Genomic DNA, 22,291 nt, shown 5'->3' with positions numbered 1-22,291 from the left:
CACCCTCGTTCTCGGCATGGTTCGTGGTCGTAGATAAGAGGGCTGCCGAGAGGTTGAATGTTTTTGGTGACAGCCGATGCACACCCCGCGAGTTCGTTCGTCTGGACTTGAGAAGACGCATATGACCAAGCTTCAATTTTAAAATTCGTCATGAGGAAGAGTGCACTGATTTTCTTTATAAATCAAGATATACGATAGTGATATCGAAAGATTGTAACTATCTCTGGAGTATACAAAAAGATCTAGACTACGCTCAAGGGTACTACAATTCCCTAAACCGACCTTTTGCCTCTATAAGAATGATCTAAGAAATCAAGCTTGAGTGGTAGCCGTGAAAGGCGGATCCGACTAATCTCGGAACAAAGCTTTATTGAAACGTCCTTGGACCAACTGACACTGACAATTATGATCGTCGCTTACGGAAATGGTGTCAATTCAACTCCATTTTACCAGATGACAATCTCATCTGCGGATTTGATGCATGATAGTAACGGCAAGAATAGCAATATTGTAGAAACTATAGACCAGGAATGTCAACTTTACATTAACAATTTTGTCTAACCAGTACCACAAATAGGTACCAATCAAGTATCTTACAGCCATATACATTCCCATCTCAACATAACCACAACACAACATATATGCCATTCTTTCCAACAGCACAAGACCCCCCTCAAAGCTTCGCCTTCCCCTTCCCCTTCTTCTCCATCTCCAAAAAGTACTCCCTAACCCTCCCCCTCGCAACATCCACAACACCAATATCCTCCACAGTAGGCGGAACACTGACATCCGCCTCAAACCTCCCCTGAACACCATTCTCCACCAACGCCCTCAAAACCCGTCTCAATGTCTTCCCACTCCTAGTCTTAGGAATCATGCCCCTACCCTGAATAATTCCACCCAGAGAAGCGATAGCCCCGATTTGCTCACGGACTAAGGCGTTGATTTCTTTGAAAAGCGTTTCGGGGACGACAGCTGGCATTTCCCCACCCTCCGAAGAAGGGTCGGTACGTAAATGCACAAACGCAAATGGTAAATGGCCCTTCAATGAATCCGGGATGCCCACAACGACAGCTTCGCTGATATCCGGATGCGAGAGGATAGCTTGTTCGATAGAACCCGTGCTAAACCGGTGCGCGGCGACGTTGATTATATCGTCGCTTCGAGACATGATGTGCACGTACCCGTCTTCATCGATTAATCCCGCGTCACCGGTATCAATCCATTTCCCATCAAACCGTTTTAAATACCCGCGGTAAAACCGCTCGTCATCTTCGAAGAGACTCGTAAATGCAGTTGGTGCGAGTGGTACGGCGAGGACTATATTCCCCATTGTCCCCGGGGAGACTTCATTCCCGTCATCGTCGACGATTCGAACGTCGAAGCCTGGCATGGGTAGACCCGCTGAGCCGGGACGGATGGGCAGTGGTGCAGCACTAGGCGTGGTGTTAAGTGCTAGACCTGTAATAGGCGATCCAGACTCAGAGGACCACCAGTTATCGATTACTCTCGCGTCCGGCGCGGCGTGTTTAGTTAATAGTTCTTGATAAGCGCGCACAATACTAGGTTCGCTTCGTTCGCCTGCGAGAAAGAGTGCGCGGAGAGATCTTAGACCGCCACGTGAACCGACTTCTTCGAAGAGTTTATCGCCGGGATCATCCTTGCGGATTGCGCGCATGGCGGTGGGTGCTGTGAAGACGGTGTTTACTTTGTGTTTTTCCACGATGCGCCAGAATGTGGCTGCGTCGGGGGTGCCGACGGGTTTACCCTCGAAGAGGACTGTTGTTGCGCCGACGAGGAGTGGTGCGTAGAGGATGTAGGAGTGTCCGACGACCCAGCCTATATCTGAGGCGCAGAACATGACATCGCCCGGCCCGTTGATGTTGAAGAGCATCCGGATCGAGAGGTCCAATCCCACGGCGTGGCCGCCTGCTTTGCGGAGGACGCCTTTTGGTAGACCGGTCGTTCCTAATTACCATCATTAGATCACACTTAATACCACTCGGCCACTCGTATCCCAGGCACTCAACTCACCACTGGTATAAATAATATACAACCCATCCGTACTCTTCACCGGCACCGGCCCCGCCCTAACCCCCCGCATCCTCGCACTCTTCACCAACCGCTGCCAATTCCGCTGCCCACCCAATTTATCCGGGTTATTCCACCGCAGCTGATCCCGCTGCCAAACAATGACTTTCTCGGGCTTGAAGCTGCTAGCCCGGATTGCGCCTTCGACAAGCGGCCGGTAATTAATTGGGCCCTTGGACCCCTCGATCCCGCACGAGGCTGTCATGATGGCCCGGGGTCGGGCGGCTTCGATCCGCTGTGCCAATGATTGCGCTGCGAAGCCGCCGAAGACGGCGGCGTGGATGGCGCCTAGACGGGTTATTGCTAGCGCGGCGATGAGCGCGGCGGGGATCATTGGCACTACAAATGGTAAGAGTGGGGTGGTTAGTGGGGGCTTTGGATTGTATCTTGTGATCTGGATTTGCCACTGGGAGTGCCACCCGGGGGAAGCTAGAGGTGGTCCCGCTGTAGCTGAGCTGAGCTCAAGCTAAATGGGGTAGAAAGCTGAGGCGTAGCAATTGCAGATAGCCCAGCCCATAACCAATTGGACCATCTCAACAATCCCACTGAGAGTGAATAATGATAGGAAGGAGGGGATACATACTGTAAATAACAACAACATCCCCCCGTTTAACACCCTCCTCCCTCAACACCCCCGCCAAAACCTCGACCTCATCCAACAGTCTCCCATACGACCATTTCTCCACAGTCCCCGTCACAGGCGACTCCCAAATAATAGCGATATCCTTGCCCCTCCCCGCGAGAACATGTCGATCCACGCAGTTGAACGAAGTGGAGATCTCTCCATCGGGGAACCACGACCAATGCTCGTGACTGACGCCGCTGGCCAGTGTCTTGGTGTGGCGGGCTAGCACAGTCGTGGGCGGTTTGTGCCAGTGGAGTCGGCGGGCGGGTGTGGACCAGAATGTTTCGGGGGTGAGAAGGGAGGAGGCGTGGGTTGATTTTTGGGGGTGGGGGGGGCATTGAGAAGACAAGGTTGAGGGACTGGGAATGGTTGGTTTGAGTTGGGATGAGTATGGATAGAGAGAGTAGAGAGGTTGGGGGATTGTGGTTTCTGGTTCGAAGATGTGGAGAATGGAGAATGGGGTATAACGGGGATATGAGCCGATGTGGAGGGGAAGTTTAAAAGAGTAAGAGTAAGAATAAGACTCTGTAAGACTGTAAGACTATGCTGTGAGTGGGTGGGAACTAGAATCGAGTAAATGCAGGCTGAAGTTGTCAGTTGTCTGAGAGGCTGGAACGATTTCCCTTTTCAACTGCTCAATTCTTATATTCTCACTAGGCGATGCTACCCGAGGTCCAGGGTTTCGGGGACCGAGTCATTAGTTCATTGGATGGGTGTCAACAGCGCTGCAGGGATTTGCATTAATAGCTCGGGATTAGGGGGGCAATGGGGCTATTGAGGCTTGAGGGGAGAACACGTTTTAGACTCGGTGCAGGGCTAGACTGGGATTAGTCTAGTCTATTCACCTAGCTAGAGTATTGCAGCCTGTCAAAAGGCTGTCAGTGTCAACATGTCAAGTCATTCAAGTGTTAATTCTCTCGAACGTGGGGAGAACTGACCCGAGGCGAGTCCGTGCTTTCCCCGCAATTGTGGTATCCGATCGGCTGACAAGATACAATAATAATACTTTAGCATGACTATATAGTAGCGATTGGGTACATAGTGGGTACACACCCTTCAGCATACCATCAGCTGATAACACAAGTAGTGGAGAAGTAACCAGCCAGTCCACTATCCGATCGACGTGGCCTTGGCCTTGGCCACCGTTTACCTAGATCGCTAGATCGCCACTTCAGTAGATTACTACGCACTAACTTACTCAAACCCAAATCCAAACCCCGAACATTGGGCTCAGCGGAACTAGTCGGATAATCCGCATGAAATCACACCTCCACCTGCGCCCTGGTACCGAGAGGGGGGAAGGAGGCTGAAACATGAGTTCACCATTCACTGCTTCTCGTTTATGTGTCGGGCAGGTCGACACAGTCAAGCCAACGCAGTCTAATTTCTAACTTTGACAATTGGTCCCGCCGAGAAAAGACTGGTACAGTCAAGACAAAGGTTAAACAGAAAAAGCCACGCTAGTCTAGTCGCACCTGGAGGACAGGGCCCGGTGACTTTCGGTGTTGACCCTGGCCCTGGGTCCAAAGCCATGATGGGAGGGGGGTGTTTCTTCCGATTGGTTATTGGTTATTGGTCTATATACGCAAGAAAATGCGGGGAGAGGGATGTGTCAAGATGGGGAGATGGAGATCTGAGATATGGGATCAAGAGGGAGAGATACAGTAGAGGAAGTAGTAGTAGTAGTAGAGTAAAAGTAGTCCAATGAAAAAGTTTAAAAAAACAAAAAGGAAATAACAGAAACAAGCTTAGTCGTAGGGTATCATATCGAAATGCCTGCTAATGCGCAACTGCGATCTTGTGGCTTCGTCGCCGGAGAGCTGTGTATGTGTGTGTGTGTGTGTGTGTGTGTGCTTTTTTTTTTTCTTCTTTTCTCTGCGGGCGTCGGGTTGCGCCTAATAGTATGCAATGCTTCGGCCCCCAATACGAAATCCACCATTCATCTTGAGCAATTGTAAATTCGCCGGTTCATCGTTCAGCCCTTTTCCACAGCACGGCCCACAAGATTGGTATCGGTGGCGTTCGTGTGAGCCGTGGTGGATGCGGCGCCCGGAATTCAGGAGCCCAAATTCCCGCACTGCGCCAATAAGAAGGTTAAACTGTATTTCCCAAAGCGCAGAAACATTGCGGGCACCGAACCCGAACAGTCTCGGGTTTCTCGTTTGCGAGGGAGGAGCTGAGTGAGATCGTCTGAGGACCTCGGGACTAGGCTGGGCGATTTTCAAACGGCAGCAAGAGTCAAAAGCAGATGGAGGATTCGCGTGCGGGTTGCGTGGTTGAGGAAGTAAAAGGTTGTTTGTGTGTTTGCGAGGAAGAGGGGCCGCCGACGCCGAACGAGGTCGTAAACCAAAAGACAGAGCCACCCCGTCCAAAATGCACCCGAGACCAATAAAAAAGGGAAAAGAAAAGAAGAAACATGGAGAAAAGAGAAGAGAGAGAAATCGAGCGATCAAGATCAAAGTGCAAAAGGGGGAGGGAGGGCAGCCTGCCCTCACCATGATAGGAGTAAGGCAACCTCAAAGCTGGAAACCAAAAAACAAAAAGATAACGAACATCAAGACGGGTCTCATGTCCCGGACGGACCCGGCCGATCACAGAAGAACACAAGTGATACGACTGCGATGTCGCCGATCGGGACGGAATGACTTGGGGTATTCGGGGCCTGCATCACGGTCTCGGTGACCCGAGAAGCCCTGGGCACCACCGCCGCGGCCCTTGGCATTCTGTGTGTTTTGGCGCTGCTGGCGCAGCATGCGAACGACGTCGTAGAAGGCTTTCTCAACATTGATGCAGTTCTTAGCCGAGGCCTCTACAAAGTCGCAGCCCAACTCCTTGGCCAAGGCCTGGCCTTCTTGTGCGGAGACGGCGCGCTCCACAGCCTTGTCGCTCTTGTTACCGACCAGCATGACGGGCACGGGCAGGGGTGGGCCACCGGCTGTGTGGCTCATGGGGGAGCCCAGGTAGCTCGGGCCGGAGGGTGATCCGGAGCTGGCAGACTCCTTGACCATCTTGATCTGGTTGTAGAACTTGGTGATGCGCGAGAAGGAGGCGCGCGATGTGATGCTGTAGACCAGGACGAAGCCCTCACCATCTCGAATCCACTGGTCGCGCAGTGCCGTGTATTCTTCCTGGCCCGCCGTGTCCAGCACCTCGAGCATGCATGACTGTTGATCGATGACGACTTGTTTGCGATAGGAGTCTTCGATGGTTGGATCGTAGGTCTCGACGAAGTGATTGAGGCAGAGCTAGTGCGGGGGCGAAACAATAGGGGGTTAGTCATTGTGTTCACGAGGGGAATAGTGAAGAGTTCTGTTGCATGTGCTTTCTCGGGTAATGTGTATAGCTGTCATCAAGCTATACAGCCCATGTCCTGAAAGCTGCAGATTGTCCGGTCGGGGGAGTGGGTTGACATACCTGGATTGTGAGGGCCGTCTTTCCAACACCACCATCTCCTAGTACCACCAACTTGTACAATGTCATTTTCCCCGACATGACGGGCAGATGGAAGTCGGGAGCGGTCGGGGGGGAGCAAAGAGTGTTGTGGTTGGTGGAGGAGTGATTCGGAGGGGGGAAGTAGGAGGAGAGGGGTTCAGGGATTGGAGGGTCGCAAAGGGAGTTCCGGAGGGGACGACTTTCAAGGAGGGGCCTGCAGGTCGAATGGGGGCGGGAGAGGGGGAAAGAGAGAATCAAAAGGCACAAGAAGAAGCTCCCACAAATATAACCCAAATGACGTACGAGGGAGAAGCGATTAAAGAGGAAAGAGAAAATGAGGGGAGGAAAAAAGAGAGAGAGAGAGAGGATGGGAGAGATGGAAGAGGAGGTGGTGGTTAGTTAGTGGTAGTGGGTGTGGATTATTGTTAGTGGAGGAGGAGGAGAGGAGAGGAGAGGAGAGGAGGAGCAGAGGACTGGGTGATTGTTGGTTGGAGGGCCCAGGTTCACAAGTAAATTCACCCAGTAGTAGTGAGGGACATTTAGGTTAAGAGAGAGAGAGAGAGGGACTGACTAAAAGAGAGGGCCCCGTTTTGCGCGAAAGTCTGGTCCGGACAGTGGCTGGAACTAAGTGGAGTGGGAGGGGTTGGCCATGATAGTCCGTAAAAAAAAGAATTGGGTTTAAATAACGAGATGAGAAAGATAGATGGCGAGAGAGTACATAAAGGGAGAGAGGAGAGGGAAAAAAGTAGAATCAATGAGAAGAGTCGTGGCAGGAACTACTTCCTCATATCTAATCACCATCGGACAAAGCAGCAATCATTAGGTCCGACACTGATGAGAAAAAGTGAAAAAGAAAAAAAAAGAAGATTGCCAGCCTATGAGGGCCTCTCTGGACGGGAATTAATTATTTCTCGTTTTCCCAGCAAGCCGGGCTCTCCCATAATCATAATAATCCCATTCCTGTGGTCACCCTGGTCCTAGACTCTAAGTACTCGGCCATTTCTCTTCTTAGCGCTGTTAGTTCTCAATCCTGCCATGCTAACTAATCAGATTCATATCCCTAGTCCTGTAGGAGCTACTCCAGGACGACATAACTACGAAATAATTGTACCTAGCTATGAAGGGTAACTTAGTTAACTCCGTTCTAGTTTAGCCACGCCAGTCCTAAAGATTTAAGATCGCGCTTCCACCTCCCTTCCGAGGCCCGTCTCCGGTACATGCCCAACGAGGAACCCACTCACCAATCCATAGAATTGTCATTAATCATGATGATAGATCCTCCCTGATGTAAGCGGAGTACCTCCTCAGGGCCAATAACTGGTCCAAGCTCGAGCCAGGTCGTTAGATGTCATAAAAAGAAAAAAAAAACAAACAGAAAAAAAAAACGAAATAAATTTCAATTGAATTAGCATGCAAACAGATGGCTAACTACTCCGTACTGGTGTACTGATTGCTGCCCGAGCGGCATGAGATCATTTGCAATCACTGCCGCGACAACTCACAACCGAAGTACAAGCCAGCCAACTACCATAGAGAGGTTTCTGGCTAAAATACATCTCTTTTCTTTTCCAGACTAATTGTAATACTGTGATTGGTACAATCTCTGAAATACATAAGACCTCAGTCTCCCAATTGGTTCTCTCAATCCAGTACAGAGCAACAGCTAAGCTAGCTCATCCATTTATGCAAGTATTTCCTCGAAGACTCGACATACTAACCTCCAATCAGTTAAAAAAAGTGATACCACACCCAAAGTACCAAGAGCGGAGATGTGGACGGCCGATAAACGCAAACTCACACACCAAGTCCTAACCCTTAAAAGACTCAATTCCTATATCTACCATACTACTAACATACACAACCAAATAGTTAAAGAGGAAAAAAAAATCAAACGGACATCAAAAACGAAAACGAACAACCACCCCACCACCCAGTCCACTACAGTGCTACTGTACCTTTGAAAAAAAGAGTCCAGTCTTCGATTTGACAAATTGACATCCGCCGACTGTGCGGCACTTTTGAGTTGTTAGGGCCCACCCGGAAGCTATCCGCGCGCCATCGCGGGAATACACAATGAGAGGGATGATGGATCAGAATGAGGGCACGACCGCTCCGATTGATAAAAGAGACAATTACTATTCACTACAAACAAAAAACATAGCACAGGTATTTATTTGAATAAATGAAAATACTCCCTCAAGCCTTGACAGAAGTACAGCACCAATTGACTCTATCTCTAAACCTACTGTAAGTCCGAAAATATCCTAGTCTATCGTCAGAACCTTCCTTCGCGTAGATCGGCCGGCCCTTTGGACCATTCGATCACTACCTAGGCTTTTTGGGACACCCGATCCGACCGGGAGGAATTTACTCTTTCGCGGATGGTGCGGTACCTGAGCATAACTTAAAGATTAAGAAGAATTGATTACAATATTGCTGCATGCATACCTGGTGTCTCGGTGAGGTAATTGCCAAAAGAGAGAGAAATCAAGGGATAAACAAGCAAACCCCTGGCGGATACGTTCCGAATGGGATGGGATATTGGATACACCTGTCAGCGCCAGTGCCTTTCACGTTTCAACGACGTCCGTATGCACGTTCGCGCGCGGACCCGGGAGCGGGCCCGCTCGGGTCGAGGGGGCTTAGTACAGTAGGTTTTGGGCTTGAGTTGATGGGTGTCTGAAGAGTTTGTTCAAGGGCTTTGCTTGACCTTTGTCCGGGGTGGGGGGGGTGGATGTAAAGTAGTAAAGCCTAGCTATGAAGCATTTGCAATAGAAACAATACACTCATTAAATAATATCTATTGGATGACTGCTATGAGTGTAATTTTCAAATCAAGTATCAACTCCGTCCTCAGTCCTCCGTCCCGAACAGCCAAAAGCTTAGACAACCCTAACCAAAAACCACACTCGGAAAGCAAAACAAAGTCAAAGTCAGGCCACGGACAAAAATCAAACAAACTCTCCGGAGACTGAAAGAACGGAGTTTTCGGACAGACGGTTCCCGGTCCAAACAAGCACACGGAAAGCCTTCCCTAGCAAAAGCTGAGAACATTCACATAGGCTCAGAGGCTGTCCAGTGTCCAGTAGCTATTAGCTACTCACAGTGTGAGTGGATAAGAAAATTCCGAACGGCTGGGCTGGGCTGGTCTGGCTGATCCCAGTCGGGGGTGGTCGGTGCGAGAGAGATTTTGCCTCCAAACCACGACAGGAAGCTGCTTTTTTGCCCGTTGTGGGGACTGGATGATTGTGGAATTTGTGGACTTTGTGGGTTCGGCCACTCGGGAGCTTCCACCCCTCGGGTCCAAGCGAAGAGGAGCGGTCCGCTTGGTTGATGATTGATTATTCTTGAAGCCTTGTGGGTGGGTTTTTGTTTTGGTGGTCTTGGAATAGGGCGTCATAATGTTGGTTTGATGGATATTAATAATGCAGTGTCTTAAGTTAACTAGTTATATAGAGATGTGAAGGACCTATGAGTGTCCTGAAGCTCTTGCGGGTAGATAGGTCAATCTTGAATGTAGCATGTTGGTATGAAGTAGAGTGTGCCTAATGCTCGACTTAGAAGAGGGTAACTACGTAGTCAGTCTACTTGATTAATTGACATATTGAATCAGTAGACTTCCCACCAGGAGCCTTCTCTGATAGGATAACAGACCTATTTCCCAAAAACCGAGACATGAATATCAATACAGAGCCAGACCTCGTCCTAGGTCTGCACGTGGGAATGCCCAGCAAGTGTCGACCTTAAAATTTGGTCTCCACAATACTGTTTCACGGCCTGGTTGGGCTTCATCATAAGTGGATTCGTTGTTGCCCTACAAAAATCAAGATTCAGGGGGTTGTCTATCGACTACGCCTTATTCAGGGCTCAGGTTCAAGGGTGGAGGCATCATACCCTGCCCTATAGATAAATAGAGCTATACACGCAGGAAGTACTATGGCTAGAGATGTAGAGATGATCACTACAACGCATATGTACTCCGAGATCCACCGCTACCTAAACACCACTGTACTCCCCCGAGTCCTGCCCTGCTACTTCATCTTGTCAACGACGGAGGTATCCAATACCAACACAACCATAGGTTGTAACCATGTGGAGACACATCTCCGGCGCCTTCCAAACCGTGTACCCAGCCTGGTTAACTCACCAAGCTACCTCGTCGCCAAAGGAACCGCTCACATGGAGAGTACGTCCCGGGGCCATGGATGCGTGCCCTCCTAGGCACACTTTGTAGCCTTAGCCACCCCCTGACAAGCCCGGCCACTGGCCCATTCTGGGCGCACCCACCCGCGGAACGGGATGTGGATTTCCCGCCGATAGATCGTCCCCAGACATACCCAGACATGCCCGGGAAGACTCGAAGGGGAGGAGAAGGAAGCCTGAAGGAGGGCCATAGATTGTATGCGGTGGGGACCCGGTTGGCGCCTGTATTTTAGGATAGTAACTGCGAGTTTGCGACTGGTAATTCTCCATCGGAAGAATGATCGGGTAGATTTTTTTTACGAGACAGTTCTGTTGATTGTGGGGGTGAAACCGAGGTTGAAGTCTTGAAATGTTAGTGCTGCTAAGGAGCTACCCCGTGCTCCTCCGAGGTGCTTTGATGGTTGTTTGGGTCCGTGGAGAAGGCGTGTGCGAATGGGCCGCTGATTGATTACCGATCGAGTGATTGATAGTGCAACAAAAATGAAATGGAAATTCTGGGTCAGTTCTTCCGGTGCCTAACGGAGTCCGATGATGGGTTGTTTGAATTACGGGAAGGCTTGTTCTTGGCCGTGGGTCCGCTAGATGACATGACGATATCACATTGTTCCTGCATTACTATTCCCCTTTTCCTGATCCTCCCTTTCTGATTCTCTTGATTGTTAATGTTGGGTACTTTCCTATTGTGGCTGTCCCTAATTTACTACAGGTCCAGCCTCGCCACGCCATCGTCTTCTGGAGCTATCCATCGAAGGATGCTATGGATCTTAGTGACAATAATGACAGCTCCATACATAGCCCAAACTGCTGATAATCACAAGCAATTCGGAAAATCGCTTCCCAAGCCGTAGTGATGTACAACACTTACGAAGTAGTTAGGGCTTCGCTTCTTGGCCCCTCAATCCTTCTGCCTCGCCCCCCTTTCCCCCATCGTATCCCAAGCAGCGTTGCACTTCTCCCCCAAACGCGGCGTATATCCCTGCACTTAACAGCATCAGCTAACTGGTTTCGCGGAAAGGCCCGACACAAGCGGGGATTTCTCAACGGGATATCGCAGGGATAATGAAGGGGTCAAACAAAATATTCTCCTCATTTCCAATCGTCATCCTCCATTTCTTCCAGAAAAGACAGGGGACCTCGTCTATGGCGGATCCTCCCGTCCTGCTGTCCGACCGTTAGATGGAGTCGCCATATGGCATTGGCTTTCCGTGTCAACGGCCCGCTATGGTCTCGCCCTGGCCTGGTCTAGTCTGTGACGGACGGGATGATGCGAACGGGTGGACTGCCCTGGGCTTGGGGGGCTTGGCTTTTATGAGGACTGGGCGTTTGTGATTTGTCCTCCAATGATCTTGTATCTGGATGTGTGACCGGTCCGGTCTACGGCGCGATCTCCGGCTACTCTCGCTTGCTTAGCTACTTCGCTCTTTTTTTCCTGAATCTATCATCAGGATCCGGGTATCCTGGTATGCTCTTGCAGGAGATATGCCCCTGCTGCAGCGGCACGTAGTACGCGTTCATACATCTCGCGCAGCCATTTTGTTCAGCGTGACTGATGGTGGCCTAGGCGATCGGCAGGGACATTCCCAGACGCCTGGATCATGGGTAGACTATCTCATAAACGGGGCAATCACTAAGTTAGTCTGGATATCAATTGAGGAGTCCGAAAGAAGCTCTGTTTCACTCTCAGGGGGCTTGCGGCTCATCGTGCCCCCATGAGATGATGAGACAAGAATTTAGCTTCGGCGTGATTCCGGGGCTAGTACAAAGTCGACTTCGTAAGACAATGATAATTAATCGTTTTCTTGTGGTCATCTTCAGGGGGGGGGGGGGGAGAATATACCCAAGGTTTTGAGATGAGTGGCTTGGCGATTCGTCCTCGACCGGGGGTCGTGTTTCGAATGGAACAGTCGATTGGGGGGCCGATGGGTCGAGCTACCATCCTTAGCTTGCCCCGTCAAAATCAAGGCTCCATCAAAAAGTGCTGATAGAAACGCTAATCCAATCCGAACGAACTCAGGCTTGTCTTGTCTTCTCACGATGGACCTTCGAGAACATATTGAAGGGCTGATCTGCGTCCCTGAGTCGCGAGTGACATACCCTGGCCCAGAAGTGGGGGTGCTTGGATGTCAAGCTGATATCTTGGAAACCTTCCGACTGAGGAAACTCAATCAGTTGCGATCAGATCGGCTTTTCCTAGCTTCCTAAGTAAGCGTAGCACTAGAAATTTAAGACGGATCCGGTATTTAGATGCGAGTAAATGAAGTATTAGTGTCATTCAGTGGGACTGAGATTGGCTGCCCTCGGGTTGCACAAAATGCAATCATGCACTAATTTGTCAAATGTCAATGCACATTCAATGCATTGCGTTTATAACCAATTGCACTGCTCGTTTTCTATTTATTGAGAATCTCTAACAAAATTCTCGCCAATCAATCTAGCATACAATGACATTGACGATGAAACGAGGCTGCTTAAGGTTGGGGCGCAATGTAACCCAGCGCTGGGACTACGCAATACCGCGCTTACTTGATACTAGACAACGAACTTTGACTGAGATCATTTGTTGTTTTCTCGTGTCCTGATATTCGGAGAAGAGCAGAAGTGCCCGTGATAGAACAAGGTTCCTGCCTACCAGGTTCCAACCAATGTATCTAAGCGCTCTTGTCGTTGATCTTGAGCAGCTCAACCTCGCTGTGAGATGATTAGTGTCTGTAAAAGAATATCTCCAATAGTTGTCACATCTGCAAGCACTTACAAGATCAGAGTAGAGCCAGCGGGGATCTTGCCAGCCGACCTGTGGATGGATAACGTTAGTAAGGTACACTGACAATCGACTGATACCGCGATTCATGATTCCTATCGCGCAAGCCATGTGTGCACTTACTTGTCACCGTAGCCGTAGTCACTAGCTTCATGTCAGCAGCAGTTCACTTAAACCTTCATTCGGTTGGTACTCCACTTACGGAGTAATGGTGAGAATGGACTTTTCACCCAGAGTCATCTGCTGGACACCCTCATCCCAGCCTATTTAAAGTGTATCAGCAAGTGAATTGATTGTTTCCACTTCGCAAATCTGTCAAAGGGTGGGGTAATATAAAATGGAAAGGTTACCCTTGATGACCTGCCCAACACCAATCTGAACATTCAAAGGACCACGGCCAGGCGAGCGAGAGCTATCAAACCTATTAAACAAGCATCAGTGTTCTTATACTCCAGGTTAGAAGCCCAGCAACCCCCATTATCTCGTTCAACTCACTGCTTGCCTTGGAATCCCTTGTTGGCCTTCTTGGCATCATAAAGCCAGCCGGTATAGTGGATCGCGACCTTATCGCCCGAGGCGGGCGAGTCGGAGCCGTTGCCACGGGTAATAATCTTTCGCTCGACACCCATATTTGATGATTCTTTGATAATGGTGGAATTGGGGTTGATAGTTGGAGGTCAATGGTGGATGGGAGGAGGTTTGAAAACGAGGGGCAACGCTGATTCGCAAATTTTCTTGAGAAGTGGGGGTGCAAGCGGCAAGAGCGGCTGGGCGTAATGCTGTGGGAAAGCTCAAGTGACCTTCACCATGTGGTTCATAGATATCAATTTAGGTCATTTATGCTATTGGGGTTACATGTATTTTTGAGAACTCTGATATCCAACGAGAATTTTGTGCTTTAAAAGGATTATCATTAAAAGGATTATCACTGAGTTCTTCGTGAGCTTTTGAAGATCAGATCCATGATGTGATTATATAATCACTCCCAGCGGAGGCCTGGGCAGTACCAACCTTGGAAGGTTATGGATGGGTACTGTACGAGTGCCATTCTTGAAATTTCAGTCAAAAAATCTATATTTCAGAAAGATCAAAAGAAAAGTGTGAAATTTCAAATCCACATCCCTACTTGCGGTACTTCCAATAGGTAGTAGGCGGGTCTACCTGTCAAGAACGCTGGAGCTTGGATTCGTGTACTCTGGTGGAGCTTTTAGAATATGGTCAGCGTTAGAATACTTAGTTATATGTGGTGCGAGAAGCCTACTTGTTGGTTCAAACGAAGACATTGGTTCCTTGTCATCCTTGGAGAACGATAGCCGAGATCCGGAAGCTGGGGCCTGCGGTGTAGGATCGTAGTTGATTTCAGGAACCTCTGGTGCTAGAAATGATATGAGAACACTATCTCCCACACTGACCCCAGTTGCCGGGAGTTGTCGTTGATATCCCGAGTGCTGGTGCTGTTGCTGACCAGAATTCCTGTAGAGCAATGCTTCTTCCTGGTTCCCGAGATCGAGCCGAGGCTCGACTGGTACAGGTTTCGATGGATCATGAATTGCATACCACTCTTTCACTGAAAGCCCTCCTTCTCGAAGCTTGCTGGGATCTATATAATCCTGTCCAATGGGTGCCAACGAGGGCTGAGCTTCGGAACCAATGGTTGGGGGCTGTACTGATCGTTGTTGATACCCCCTCATACTGGAACTTGATGTCTGCTGATCACGGTAGTGCGGATGGTAGACATTTGAGGCCCGAGTATAGATAGACTCATCTGCCGGATGAAACGGACCAGTGAAATCATCCTCGGATTCGTGCAAAAAATCGGGAGACCTGCGTGCTTTTTCTATTTCCATGTCTGCGATCCTGTCCTCAAATTTTCGTTTCTCAAGTCTCTGATAGTAGTTCCGGACCTATCACATTCATTATATCAGCTATGCGTCTTTCGGTATATCCAGTATGAATATAAGACTCAATCGCAATGATCTCACCATTTGAGGGGTTTTCCTCTTCATTGAATTTGCGATACCCTCAAAGTCTAGACCAAACTGAGCCAGCAGCTGCGGAAAAATCTGCTGCTCATCCACGGACCAGTAGCTCGTAGGTCTTTTTGATGTTGAGCTTGTGGCTGCGGGCTCATGTAAGATCGCTGTATTGTCTATGGTCGAAGTTTGAATATCATGCGCCACAGGCAATACTGGCTCGTTGACCTGGTCATTTATGGCCGTTGCATCACTGGACATAGGAAGCGAGGCTGACGCTGCTAATGGTCGAGAAATAGACACATTTTTCTTCGGAACAATTCGCCGGTAACGACGCAAATTGTCTGATAGATCGACTGGGGGTGGGTCAACATAGGGTGAAACTTGTCTCCCTCGGGCTGGATACGTGCGTGGCAAGGGGTCCGAAGATTGAATGTTTTGAACCTCGGAACTGGGGTCGATGTCATGATTCTCGCTTCGATCAGGACGAACCACATAAATTTGTGTCGTAGCACTCGATGTGTCGGTATCCGAGGCATCATCACTACTGTCGCCTTCATCTCTCGGCAGACATGCCAATGAAATTTCCTCCAGATGCTGTCCAACGTGAGTTGCATATGCCTTCTTAGTCTGCCAACCACTCTGTGAGCACAATGCACACTTGTGATTCATGAATTCTGGTGTCAAGTCTGTCTCTTGAGCTTCTGCGATAGCGGCCGTTAAACGATGCCCCGTCAGTACAATATTGTGGTCATTGGTCAGATGGACCACAAACGACTGTTGTGTGCTGGTGGTCGTCCCGCAGGTAAAGCAGCGCCATTGCTGACGAGTAAAATGTTCATTGAATTCGTGATCTACCCATAGCTTACGGGTTGGAAATGTTTTCAGAGCGTCTCTGCAATCTTCGTGTGTGCATAAATATGACTGCAAGTCGGCGAAAACATGCATTCTGTTCAATTAGAAAATTCCCACGGTAGAACAGCACTCATGCAGAGACTTACTTCCACTCAATTCGATTTCGCATGGATACAGTTCTCCCACAGTAGTCGCATTCAAACGGCCGCGTGTATTCCTGTGAAAGGGGAGGCACTCGGGGTCGGCCATGGGCATCTTCCCCAGCAATCGAGAGGAAGGAAGTATGAGAAGCAACGGTGGCAGCATACTGTGAGACTGTGGGAATGGAACTTCCAATTCCAGAATCATGAAAGATGGAATAGGGCTTGAAAAATGTCTGGGCGTCCCGTACTGCCAGTAGTCCTTCCCCCTCTTCTTGTTGCGCTCGAATGCGAATGGACCTTTCCCAATTTGCCTCTGCCAGCCGCTCTATAAGGTGAATTGATGCATTCACAAACCTGTCCGTCATGTAAGCATTCATTATAGAACGAAGTCTTCGTGAGGGCACCGACCTATCTCGAATACGCATAGCGTACGGCTGAGCTTCGTGAGATAGCCGGAACATATTCTCAGTGGGAAGAGGCTGCGTTTCCACCTTACGATACAAACAGGAGACATTTTTCTCAATCACTGGTGCAAGATCCACCAAGCAGCTTATGTAGCAGTGAAGGCGCCCAAGTCGATTCTCTTGACGCTCAGTGGGTGACGATGAATCATCGGAAATCTCGTCATCGGAAGATGAGTCGGATCTTTCTTCGGCGCTGAGCGTTAGCATTGCTTTCTCCAACTGCGTCTCAAGCTCTTGTGTAAGGGTGGTTGTGAGATTTTTCTCTTTACGTCGGCCCTTTCTGGTCTCCTCGCAATCCACGAAATACGGAACAAGAATTTTGCCGATGCCAGTCAAGTTCTCGAGCACGTTGATCTTCAAGTCGCTTGATTCGCCCAGAATCTCGTCAAGGTGTTCAGATGGGAAATTCTCTGCCCATAATCGAAGGCTCTCGACATCTCTTTGCAGAGTCCGTTTGTGCAAGGTAGACGGATTCGATCGAAATTGTGATTTCCACAGGTAGATAAGTGCCGCTGAGCATGTTTGATACAGAGTTTCAACGAACCCAACGTTGGGGTCCTGAGTACTGTGATCGATTCTAGACACGAACCAGTCACTAAGAAAGTTAGGTTTGTCTTTTGCGGCTTTCATCCTGCTTCTGGTGATAGAATATAGGTTTTGCCAGATAGAAAGGATATGAGATGGTGTTCGATGTGAGAGGGGCTGAAAATGGGAGTCGGAGAGCGGTTAGCTTCTCAACCTTATTAGCTGGACAAGTCAGGGGGCGTGACGTGGTGAGGCTGACCCCGCCAGCTGAGAGTCCTGAAATTCTGCATGAACAACTTCTTCGATGTCTAACAGCCTACTATACGACTTTATCGACCGAAGATTCGATGATGAAATACCCATTTCCGCCAACAGACCGGAAAGGATTTGATGTCGCAATCATCTGCGCGCTACAGCTGGAAGCCGATGCTGTAGAGTCAATCTTCGACAGATTCTGGGACGAAGATGGCGACCGTTACGGCAAGGCAGCCGGAGACAAAAATGCATATCGGACTGGGGTGATCGGGAATCACAACGTCGTACTAGCATTCATGCCGGGCATGGGAAAGGTTCATGCGGCAAGTGTCGCAATCAGTTGCTATTCGAGCTTTCAGGGCATTCGACTGGCGTTGATTGTCGGAATTTGCGGAGGCGTACCACAAGGTACTGAAGATGGAATATTCCTTGGTGACATTGTAATCAGCGACGAAATCCTGATGTACGACTTTGGGAAGATGTATCCTGGAGGATTTCAGCGCAAGGAGACAGTGGCTCGTTCCGCTGTGGACAGCGAAGTACTAGCTTTCCTACGAAAGCTGAAAAGCCCAAAGGGTCGTCAAAGTCTACTCGGAAGAACAAATCACCATCTCACTGTTCTACAAACACAGAGTGACGATTATCACTGCCCCGGCAGACGGCTAGATCAGCTTTTTGAACCAACCTATCATCACAAACACCGTGGTACCTCGAAATGCAAAAAGTGCAAGAAGGGCGAGCCTTGCAAAAAGGCACAAGAGTCCACGTGTGAGGAATTGCAATGCAATCCAAAGAAATTGAAACATCGTTCTCGCAAGAATCCCAGTGGAATAAACATTCATTTCGGGCGGATAGCATCGGGTGATATGGTGATGAAGTCTGGCGTGGACAGGGACAGGATTGCTGCAGAGGAAGATGTGATCGCGTTTGAGATGGAGGGAGCAGGGGTATGTGGTAGTATGCCATTTATCGTTATAAAGGGAGTATGCGACTATGCCGACAGCCATAAGGACAAAATATGGCAGAAGCATACAGCCGGGGCGGCCGCCGCTTGTATGAGATCATTGCTGGAGCAGTGGGCAGCCATCGACCACGCTGAACAAAGGCGTATTCATATCAAAGATTTGTTGGACGGAGAGCCAGAACCATCCATCAAAACACCCTCAGAGATCCAGTCAACTCGAGGCGATGAAGGTTATCATTCACAAAACAGTTACGATAGCAGCGATGGTGAGATAACGCAAGGTAAGCCACGGCGGCTCTTACTCAAGTATGTTGACTTCCCAATTAACAATTGCAGTTTTGTCACGGATTGAGTCCTGTTTTAAGAGCACCCTTGCCTACTTCAAGCAATACCGAAAGTTTTTACCTCGAGATATTGATCTCAAAAGGACATTTAAAACACAGCGTGTTATCTTCGCGGGCAATGTGAAGAGTCTGTCGTCGGATGCTCCTGATTCTGTCAACGACTACCTGGGGTCGTCGAAAAAAGTTTGCCTACAAGCAGCTCTAGAGATAGAGAGGAAACTTGAGCATATTCAAGGACTCACTAAGCACCTTCCTGCTCCTACTAAGGCCAGAGAACAAAGCAAGAGTGCCACAGAAACGTTGAAGGTACATTTGCTTCCAGAAAACTGGCCAGCCTATGCTAATTTGTGCACTAGCATGCTGTCGAAGACCTCAAGTCCCTCATACAGGTCTTCGCATCCTCAATCCCTCAAACCAACCAGCCCCTCCCATGGGTGGAGCCTAACAAGGCCGAGACCACCAGAAGTCGGCGTGAATTCCAACACTTCCACATTGTTCAGCAAGCGGCGAACAGTCTCTATGATGCACTTGGAACAGCATGCAACTTGCACACCATTCATGATGTCCATCTTTCTCTCCAGCCAGACCTTGATCGAACCTCGACGAGGGTGCGATTCGATGTGGCCTTTTCCCAACATTCTATGCCATTGGGCACTGCAGTGTGGATCAACGTCGAATCGACCATCAAATCTGTCGAAACGAGTTCAGATCCGGGTTGCACGTCGACTACGACAAGCATGACCCCTCTGAAACGACAATCAAGCCAAAAGGAGCAAAAGCCGTCTTCGACAATGGTTCGTAAAACTGTTCAGTTCCACCTTCAATCGGGGCCTGCCTTATCACTGCACCCAGTACAACTCACTGCCGCGATACCGAATCTCTATTTGCAGCGGAACTTCTGCACCGTGGTGGAACGGTCCCTTCACAAACGGATTTGCAATGGCTGCATCGGCCTTCTTGGAGACAATGAATCCTGTAAGCACTTGGCCTACTTAGGAAGGCAGACTGAGAGCTCGACTACACCCACATCCTTGTCTCAACTAGTCTCTCTATCGAAAGCAAACCCTATGAAAGAGATGGGTACCTACGAGCGTGTACGGCTGGCAAGATATCTCGCAACCGCTGTTCTCTACTACCATGCTACACCTTGGTTAAGGAAAGCATGGTCTAGTAACGACGTCTATTTCTTCGATAATCATGATGCCTCTCTTCAGCAAGAACGCCAGCGCATCCCATATATGACCGCCTCTATCCATGCATCAAGCTCTTCAACGCAATCTCAATCCCGATTATCCGATTACCACCACATAATTCGTAACCCTGTTTTGTTTGGTCTAGGTGTGATGTTTCTGGAACTCGCATTCCAAGCTCCCCTTGGAGCTTTACAACACCCAGTCGATCTGGAAAAAGGGGAAACATGGGGATTTGTGGAGTATTTTACGGCACACAGGGTTGTAGAGCAAAGCCACAGCAAGGTCAGCACGAGTTTCAAAAAGATAATCAAACAGTGTTTGCACTGTGACTTTGGGCATGACAGTGATTTCACAAGTCCTGCGCTTCAGCAGGCGTTTCACAAAGATGTCATCGCTGTTCTTGAGGACCTGGAAGAAGTTTTTCGGGATTTGCAACTTGAATAAAAAATATTCAGGCCTGTCAATGTCGTTTGTTTGTAGGGATCTCTGTGATTACACACTATAACCTTTTAGGGGTAATATTTTGGCAATGTCGTAAGATGAAAGCCTGATCATAGGGACGACCTCTAGCCAAGCTGAGTTATTTGAAGCAAGACGTCGCTTTGCCACCTCTAACTATCAATATCTACGAAAACTGGATTTTTATAAACTTCACCTGCCCAAAAGCATATGCAAGCACAAAAGTTCCATCATGATACTCCACAGAAGAAGACCGGTAGTCTGGAGGGAACCACAGCAGTTTTCTTCCGTCACGTACCAGCCATTCCTCACCAAGGAATGCCGATCTCTGACCCCATACACTATCGGATTGCAAATTATCCGATGCATCAGTGTCGGGCTGGAGACTAATCATCCCACGATTGGTCTCTAAGAATTGCCGTTAGACGTGAAACGCAAACTTGTTCTCGCTGCGCCGGTTCGGGGAGACAACTTCTGTCCACGCCCTGTCACGACGTGGTATATCCATATTGTCGAGTCGCTTGAAAGAAGAGCAATGAGTTTCTCGTCTGGGGACATGGAAATTGCAGCAATGACGAAGTTTCTGAAGACGTAAACCTTGTCTTTGTTGATTATAAAATCCGGATAAATGAAATCGTGTAAATACCGCATCTGATCCTCTGCAAGATCATAAATTAGTACTGAATTCCCGTCCGATGCGATGACTGTTTCACTGGTGTTTGAGAATGTCATGAGTGTGACGATGCTATCCAGAGAGCCAGTCCATCGCTTCTTGCCACTAAATATTTTCATCTCCTGTCCTGTCACTAGGTTCCAGATTCGAACAAGTTTGTCCTTTGTGACCAGAGCAATCACCTTGCTATCAGGCGACACCATCAACCTCCTTACTGATAAGGCAGGTCCACCCAGCTCCTGTTTCACCTCACCAGTGGCGATATCCCAGACTTGGATTCCGTTAACTGAGTTGGCAGTTGCACAAAGCTTGCTGTTGGGGAAATAGGTGATCGCCCTAACCCAGCCCGTGGTGCCATTGATATGTCGTACAATATCGCCCATTCGACGGTCATGAATTGCAGCTCCGGGGACTCCGCCTCGTAAAGTCGCGACCGTCTCGCCATCTGGCGAAAAGACAATTCTTTTGATGTTTTCGCCGTACCTGGCTGAAATATTTTCACATTCTGGAAAGGTCCAGCAGTCGGTTCTGCTCTCAAGCGATTCCAAGGCCACCATATCTGTATTTGGAGAAAACGCAGCATCTCTTGCTGTAAGTTTATGCGTAATTTTCTGGTATTCCTCGCCAGTAATCGGATCCCAAACTCGAAAAGCCTTGTCTCGAGCGACCGAAACAAGCCGTTTCCCGTCGTTGGTGAAAGTGATTCCGGTAATTGGCCCCGCATGGCCCGTAAGTATCTGCTTTTCTTCTCCCGTTGCTGTGTCCCAGACACGGATTGTCAGGTCGTGTGAAGCGGATGCCAGCGTTCTTCCATCTGGTGAGAAGATGACTGTCGAGACCTGCCCTTTATGTCCTTCTAGCGTCTGGAGACAAGCACTCCAGTCTGTTTCGACTCTAGGAAGCTGCGTGATCCACTTGGGAATACACTGGCTAAACATCCTCTTAATAATGCTTTTTCGGGAGCAAAGACCAGTGCGGATGAATAAAGTTGAAGCGGGTCTTGATCCGCACATGACCTACAGTTCAGGATGAACCAGACTACATCTTGCAAGAAGGCATTGGCTTTGACACTGCCTGCCTATACATGGTAAATAATATCGTCAGTCTGCGTATAGAAGCTTGCTTGACTTGAATACTAACTTGCACAAGCTTTTGTAGGCTTCGTATCATGGAGATACTCTCTGAAATCTTTCCCAGCAGACTTAGTGCTTCAAGCCACTGAAGGAAATACTTTTCAAGAAACTTCATCGCCTCGTGATTATCTGTGATGTTATTTCCGCTCTTTTCTAGGTGGTAGACCCAATATGAGCACGCATATCGAATGTGGGCCTGCA

At 49.0% G+C, this 22,291-nt stretch overlaps 6 protein-coding genes across 6 annotated transcripts; 1 reads left to right on the top strand and 5 right to left on the bottom strand.

Annotated features, from left to right (window-relative positions):
- Nucleotides 1–673: 673 nt before the first annotated feature.
- N7473_006010 (putative acyl-CoA synthetase) lies at nt 674–3,414 on the bottom strand (the record flags this gene model as incomplete). Its single annotated transcript, XM_057151950.1, has 4 exons — nt 674–1,968; nt 2,035–2,430; nt 2,675–3,075; nt 3,371–3,414. 4 exons carry the CDS (start codon nt 3,412–3,414, stop codon nt 674–676), a joined length of 2,136 nt encoding a protein of 711 aa, XP_057009755.1.
- An 855-nt stretch (nt 3,415–4,269) lies between these two features.
- On the bottom strand, nt 4,270–6,859 carry rasB (Ras small monomeric GTPase RasB). Its single transcript, XM_057151949.1, has 2 exons — nt 6,131–6,859; nt 4,270–5,961 (listed from the first exon to the last, which is right to left on the bottom strand). Exons 1-2 carry the CDS (start codon nt 6,206–6,208, stop codon nt 5,308–5,310), a joined length of 732 nt encoding a protein of 243 aa, XP_057009754.1. The 5' UTR covers nt 6,209–6,859; the 3' UTR covers nt 4,270–5,307.
- A 5,787-nt stretch (nt 6,860–12,646) lies between these two features.
- N7473_006008 (FKBP-type peptidyl-prolyl cis-trans isomerase) lies at nt 12,647–13,845 on the bottom strand. The gene is made up of 6 exons (XM_057151948.1): nt 13,605–13,845; nt 13,460–13,530; nt 13,312–13,372; nt 13,233–13,253; nt 13,104–13,142; nt 12,647–13,039 (listed from the first exon to the last, which is right to left on the bottom strand). Exons 1-6 carry the CDS (start codon nt 13,736–13,738, stop codon nt 13,000–13,002), a joined length of 366 nt encoding a protein of 121 aa, XP_057009753.1. The 5' UTR covers nt 13,739–13,845; the 3' UTR covers nt 12,647–12,999.
- A 308-nt stretch (nt 13,846–14,153) lies between these two features.
- On the bottom strand, nt 14,154–17,174 carry N7473_006007 (SANT/Myb-like DNA-binding domain-containing protein; the record flags this gene model as incomplete). The annotated part of the gene is made up of 5 exons (XM_057151947.1): nt 14,154–14,313; nt 14,371–15,013; nt 15,092–16,031; nt 16,084–16,434; nt 16,489–17,174. The coding sequence occupies 5 exons, from the start codon at nt 17,172–17,174 to the stop codon at nt 14,267–14,269; spliced, it is 2,667 nt and encodes an 888-aa protein (XP_057009752.1). The 3' UTR covers nt 14,154–14,266.
- A 245-nt stretch (nt 17,175–17,419) lies between these two features.
- Nucleotides 17,420–20,269, top strand: N7473_006006 (5'-methylthioadenosine/S-adenosylhomocysteine nucleosidase family protein; the record flags this gene model as incomplete). Its single annotated transcript, XM_057151946.1, has 3 exons — nt 17,420–18,569; nt 18,625–18,938; nt 18,989–20,269. 3 exons carry the CDS (start codon nt 17,420–17,422, stop codon nt 20,267–20,269), a joined length of 2,745 nt encoding a protein of 914 aa, XP_057009751.1.
- A 423-nt stretch (nt 20,270–20,692) lies between these two features.
- N7473_006005 (WD40 repeat domain-containing protein) lies at nt 20,693–21,340 on the bottom strand (the record flags this gene model as incomplete). The annotated part of the gene is made up of 1 exon (XM_057151945.1): nt 20,693–21,340. The coding sequence occupies one exon, from the start codon at nt 21,338–21,340 to the stop codon at nt 20,693–20,695; it is 648 nt and encodes a 215-aa protein (XP_057009750.1).
- Nucleotides 21,341–22,291: the final 951 nt, after the last annotated feature.

The sequence above is a fragment of the Penicillium subrubescens genome, assembly GCF_028828155.1.
Source record: "Penicillium subrubescens strain IBT 31985 chromosome Unknown utg000004l_segment0_segment0, whole genome shotgun sequence".
NCBI lineage: Eukaryota > Fungi > Ascomycota > Eurotiomycetes > Eurotiales > Aspergillaceae > Penicillium > Penicillium subrubescens.
The sequence above is the reverse complement of the archived record's forward strand: the minus strand, read 5'-3'. Positions and strand labels throughout refer to the sequence as shown.

Coding starts and splice junctions, on each gene's coding strand:
- N7473_006008 (XM_057151948.1), bottom strand. CDS start 13,738: ATGGGTGTCGAGCGAAAGATTATTACCCGTGGCAACGGCTCCGACTCG. Junction 13,531..13,604: donor AAGGGATTCCAAGGCAAGCA/GTGAGTTGAACG, acceptor CTTGTTTAATAG/GTTTGATAGCTCTCGCTCGC. Junction 13,254..13,311: donor TCCATTCTCACCATTACTCC/GTAAGTGGAGTA, acceptor ACATGAAGCTAG/TGACTACGGCTACGGTGACA.
- rasB (XM_057151949.1), bottom strand. CDS start 6,208: ATGTCGGGGAAAATGACATTGTACAAGTTGGTGGTACTAGGAGATGGT. Junction 5,962..6,130: donor AGACGGCCCTCACAATCCAG/GTATGTCAACCC, acceptor CCCCCGCACTAG/CTCTGCCTCAATCACTTCGT.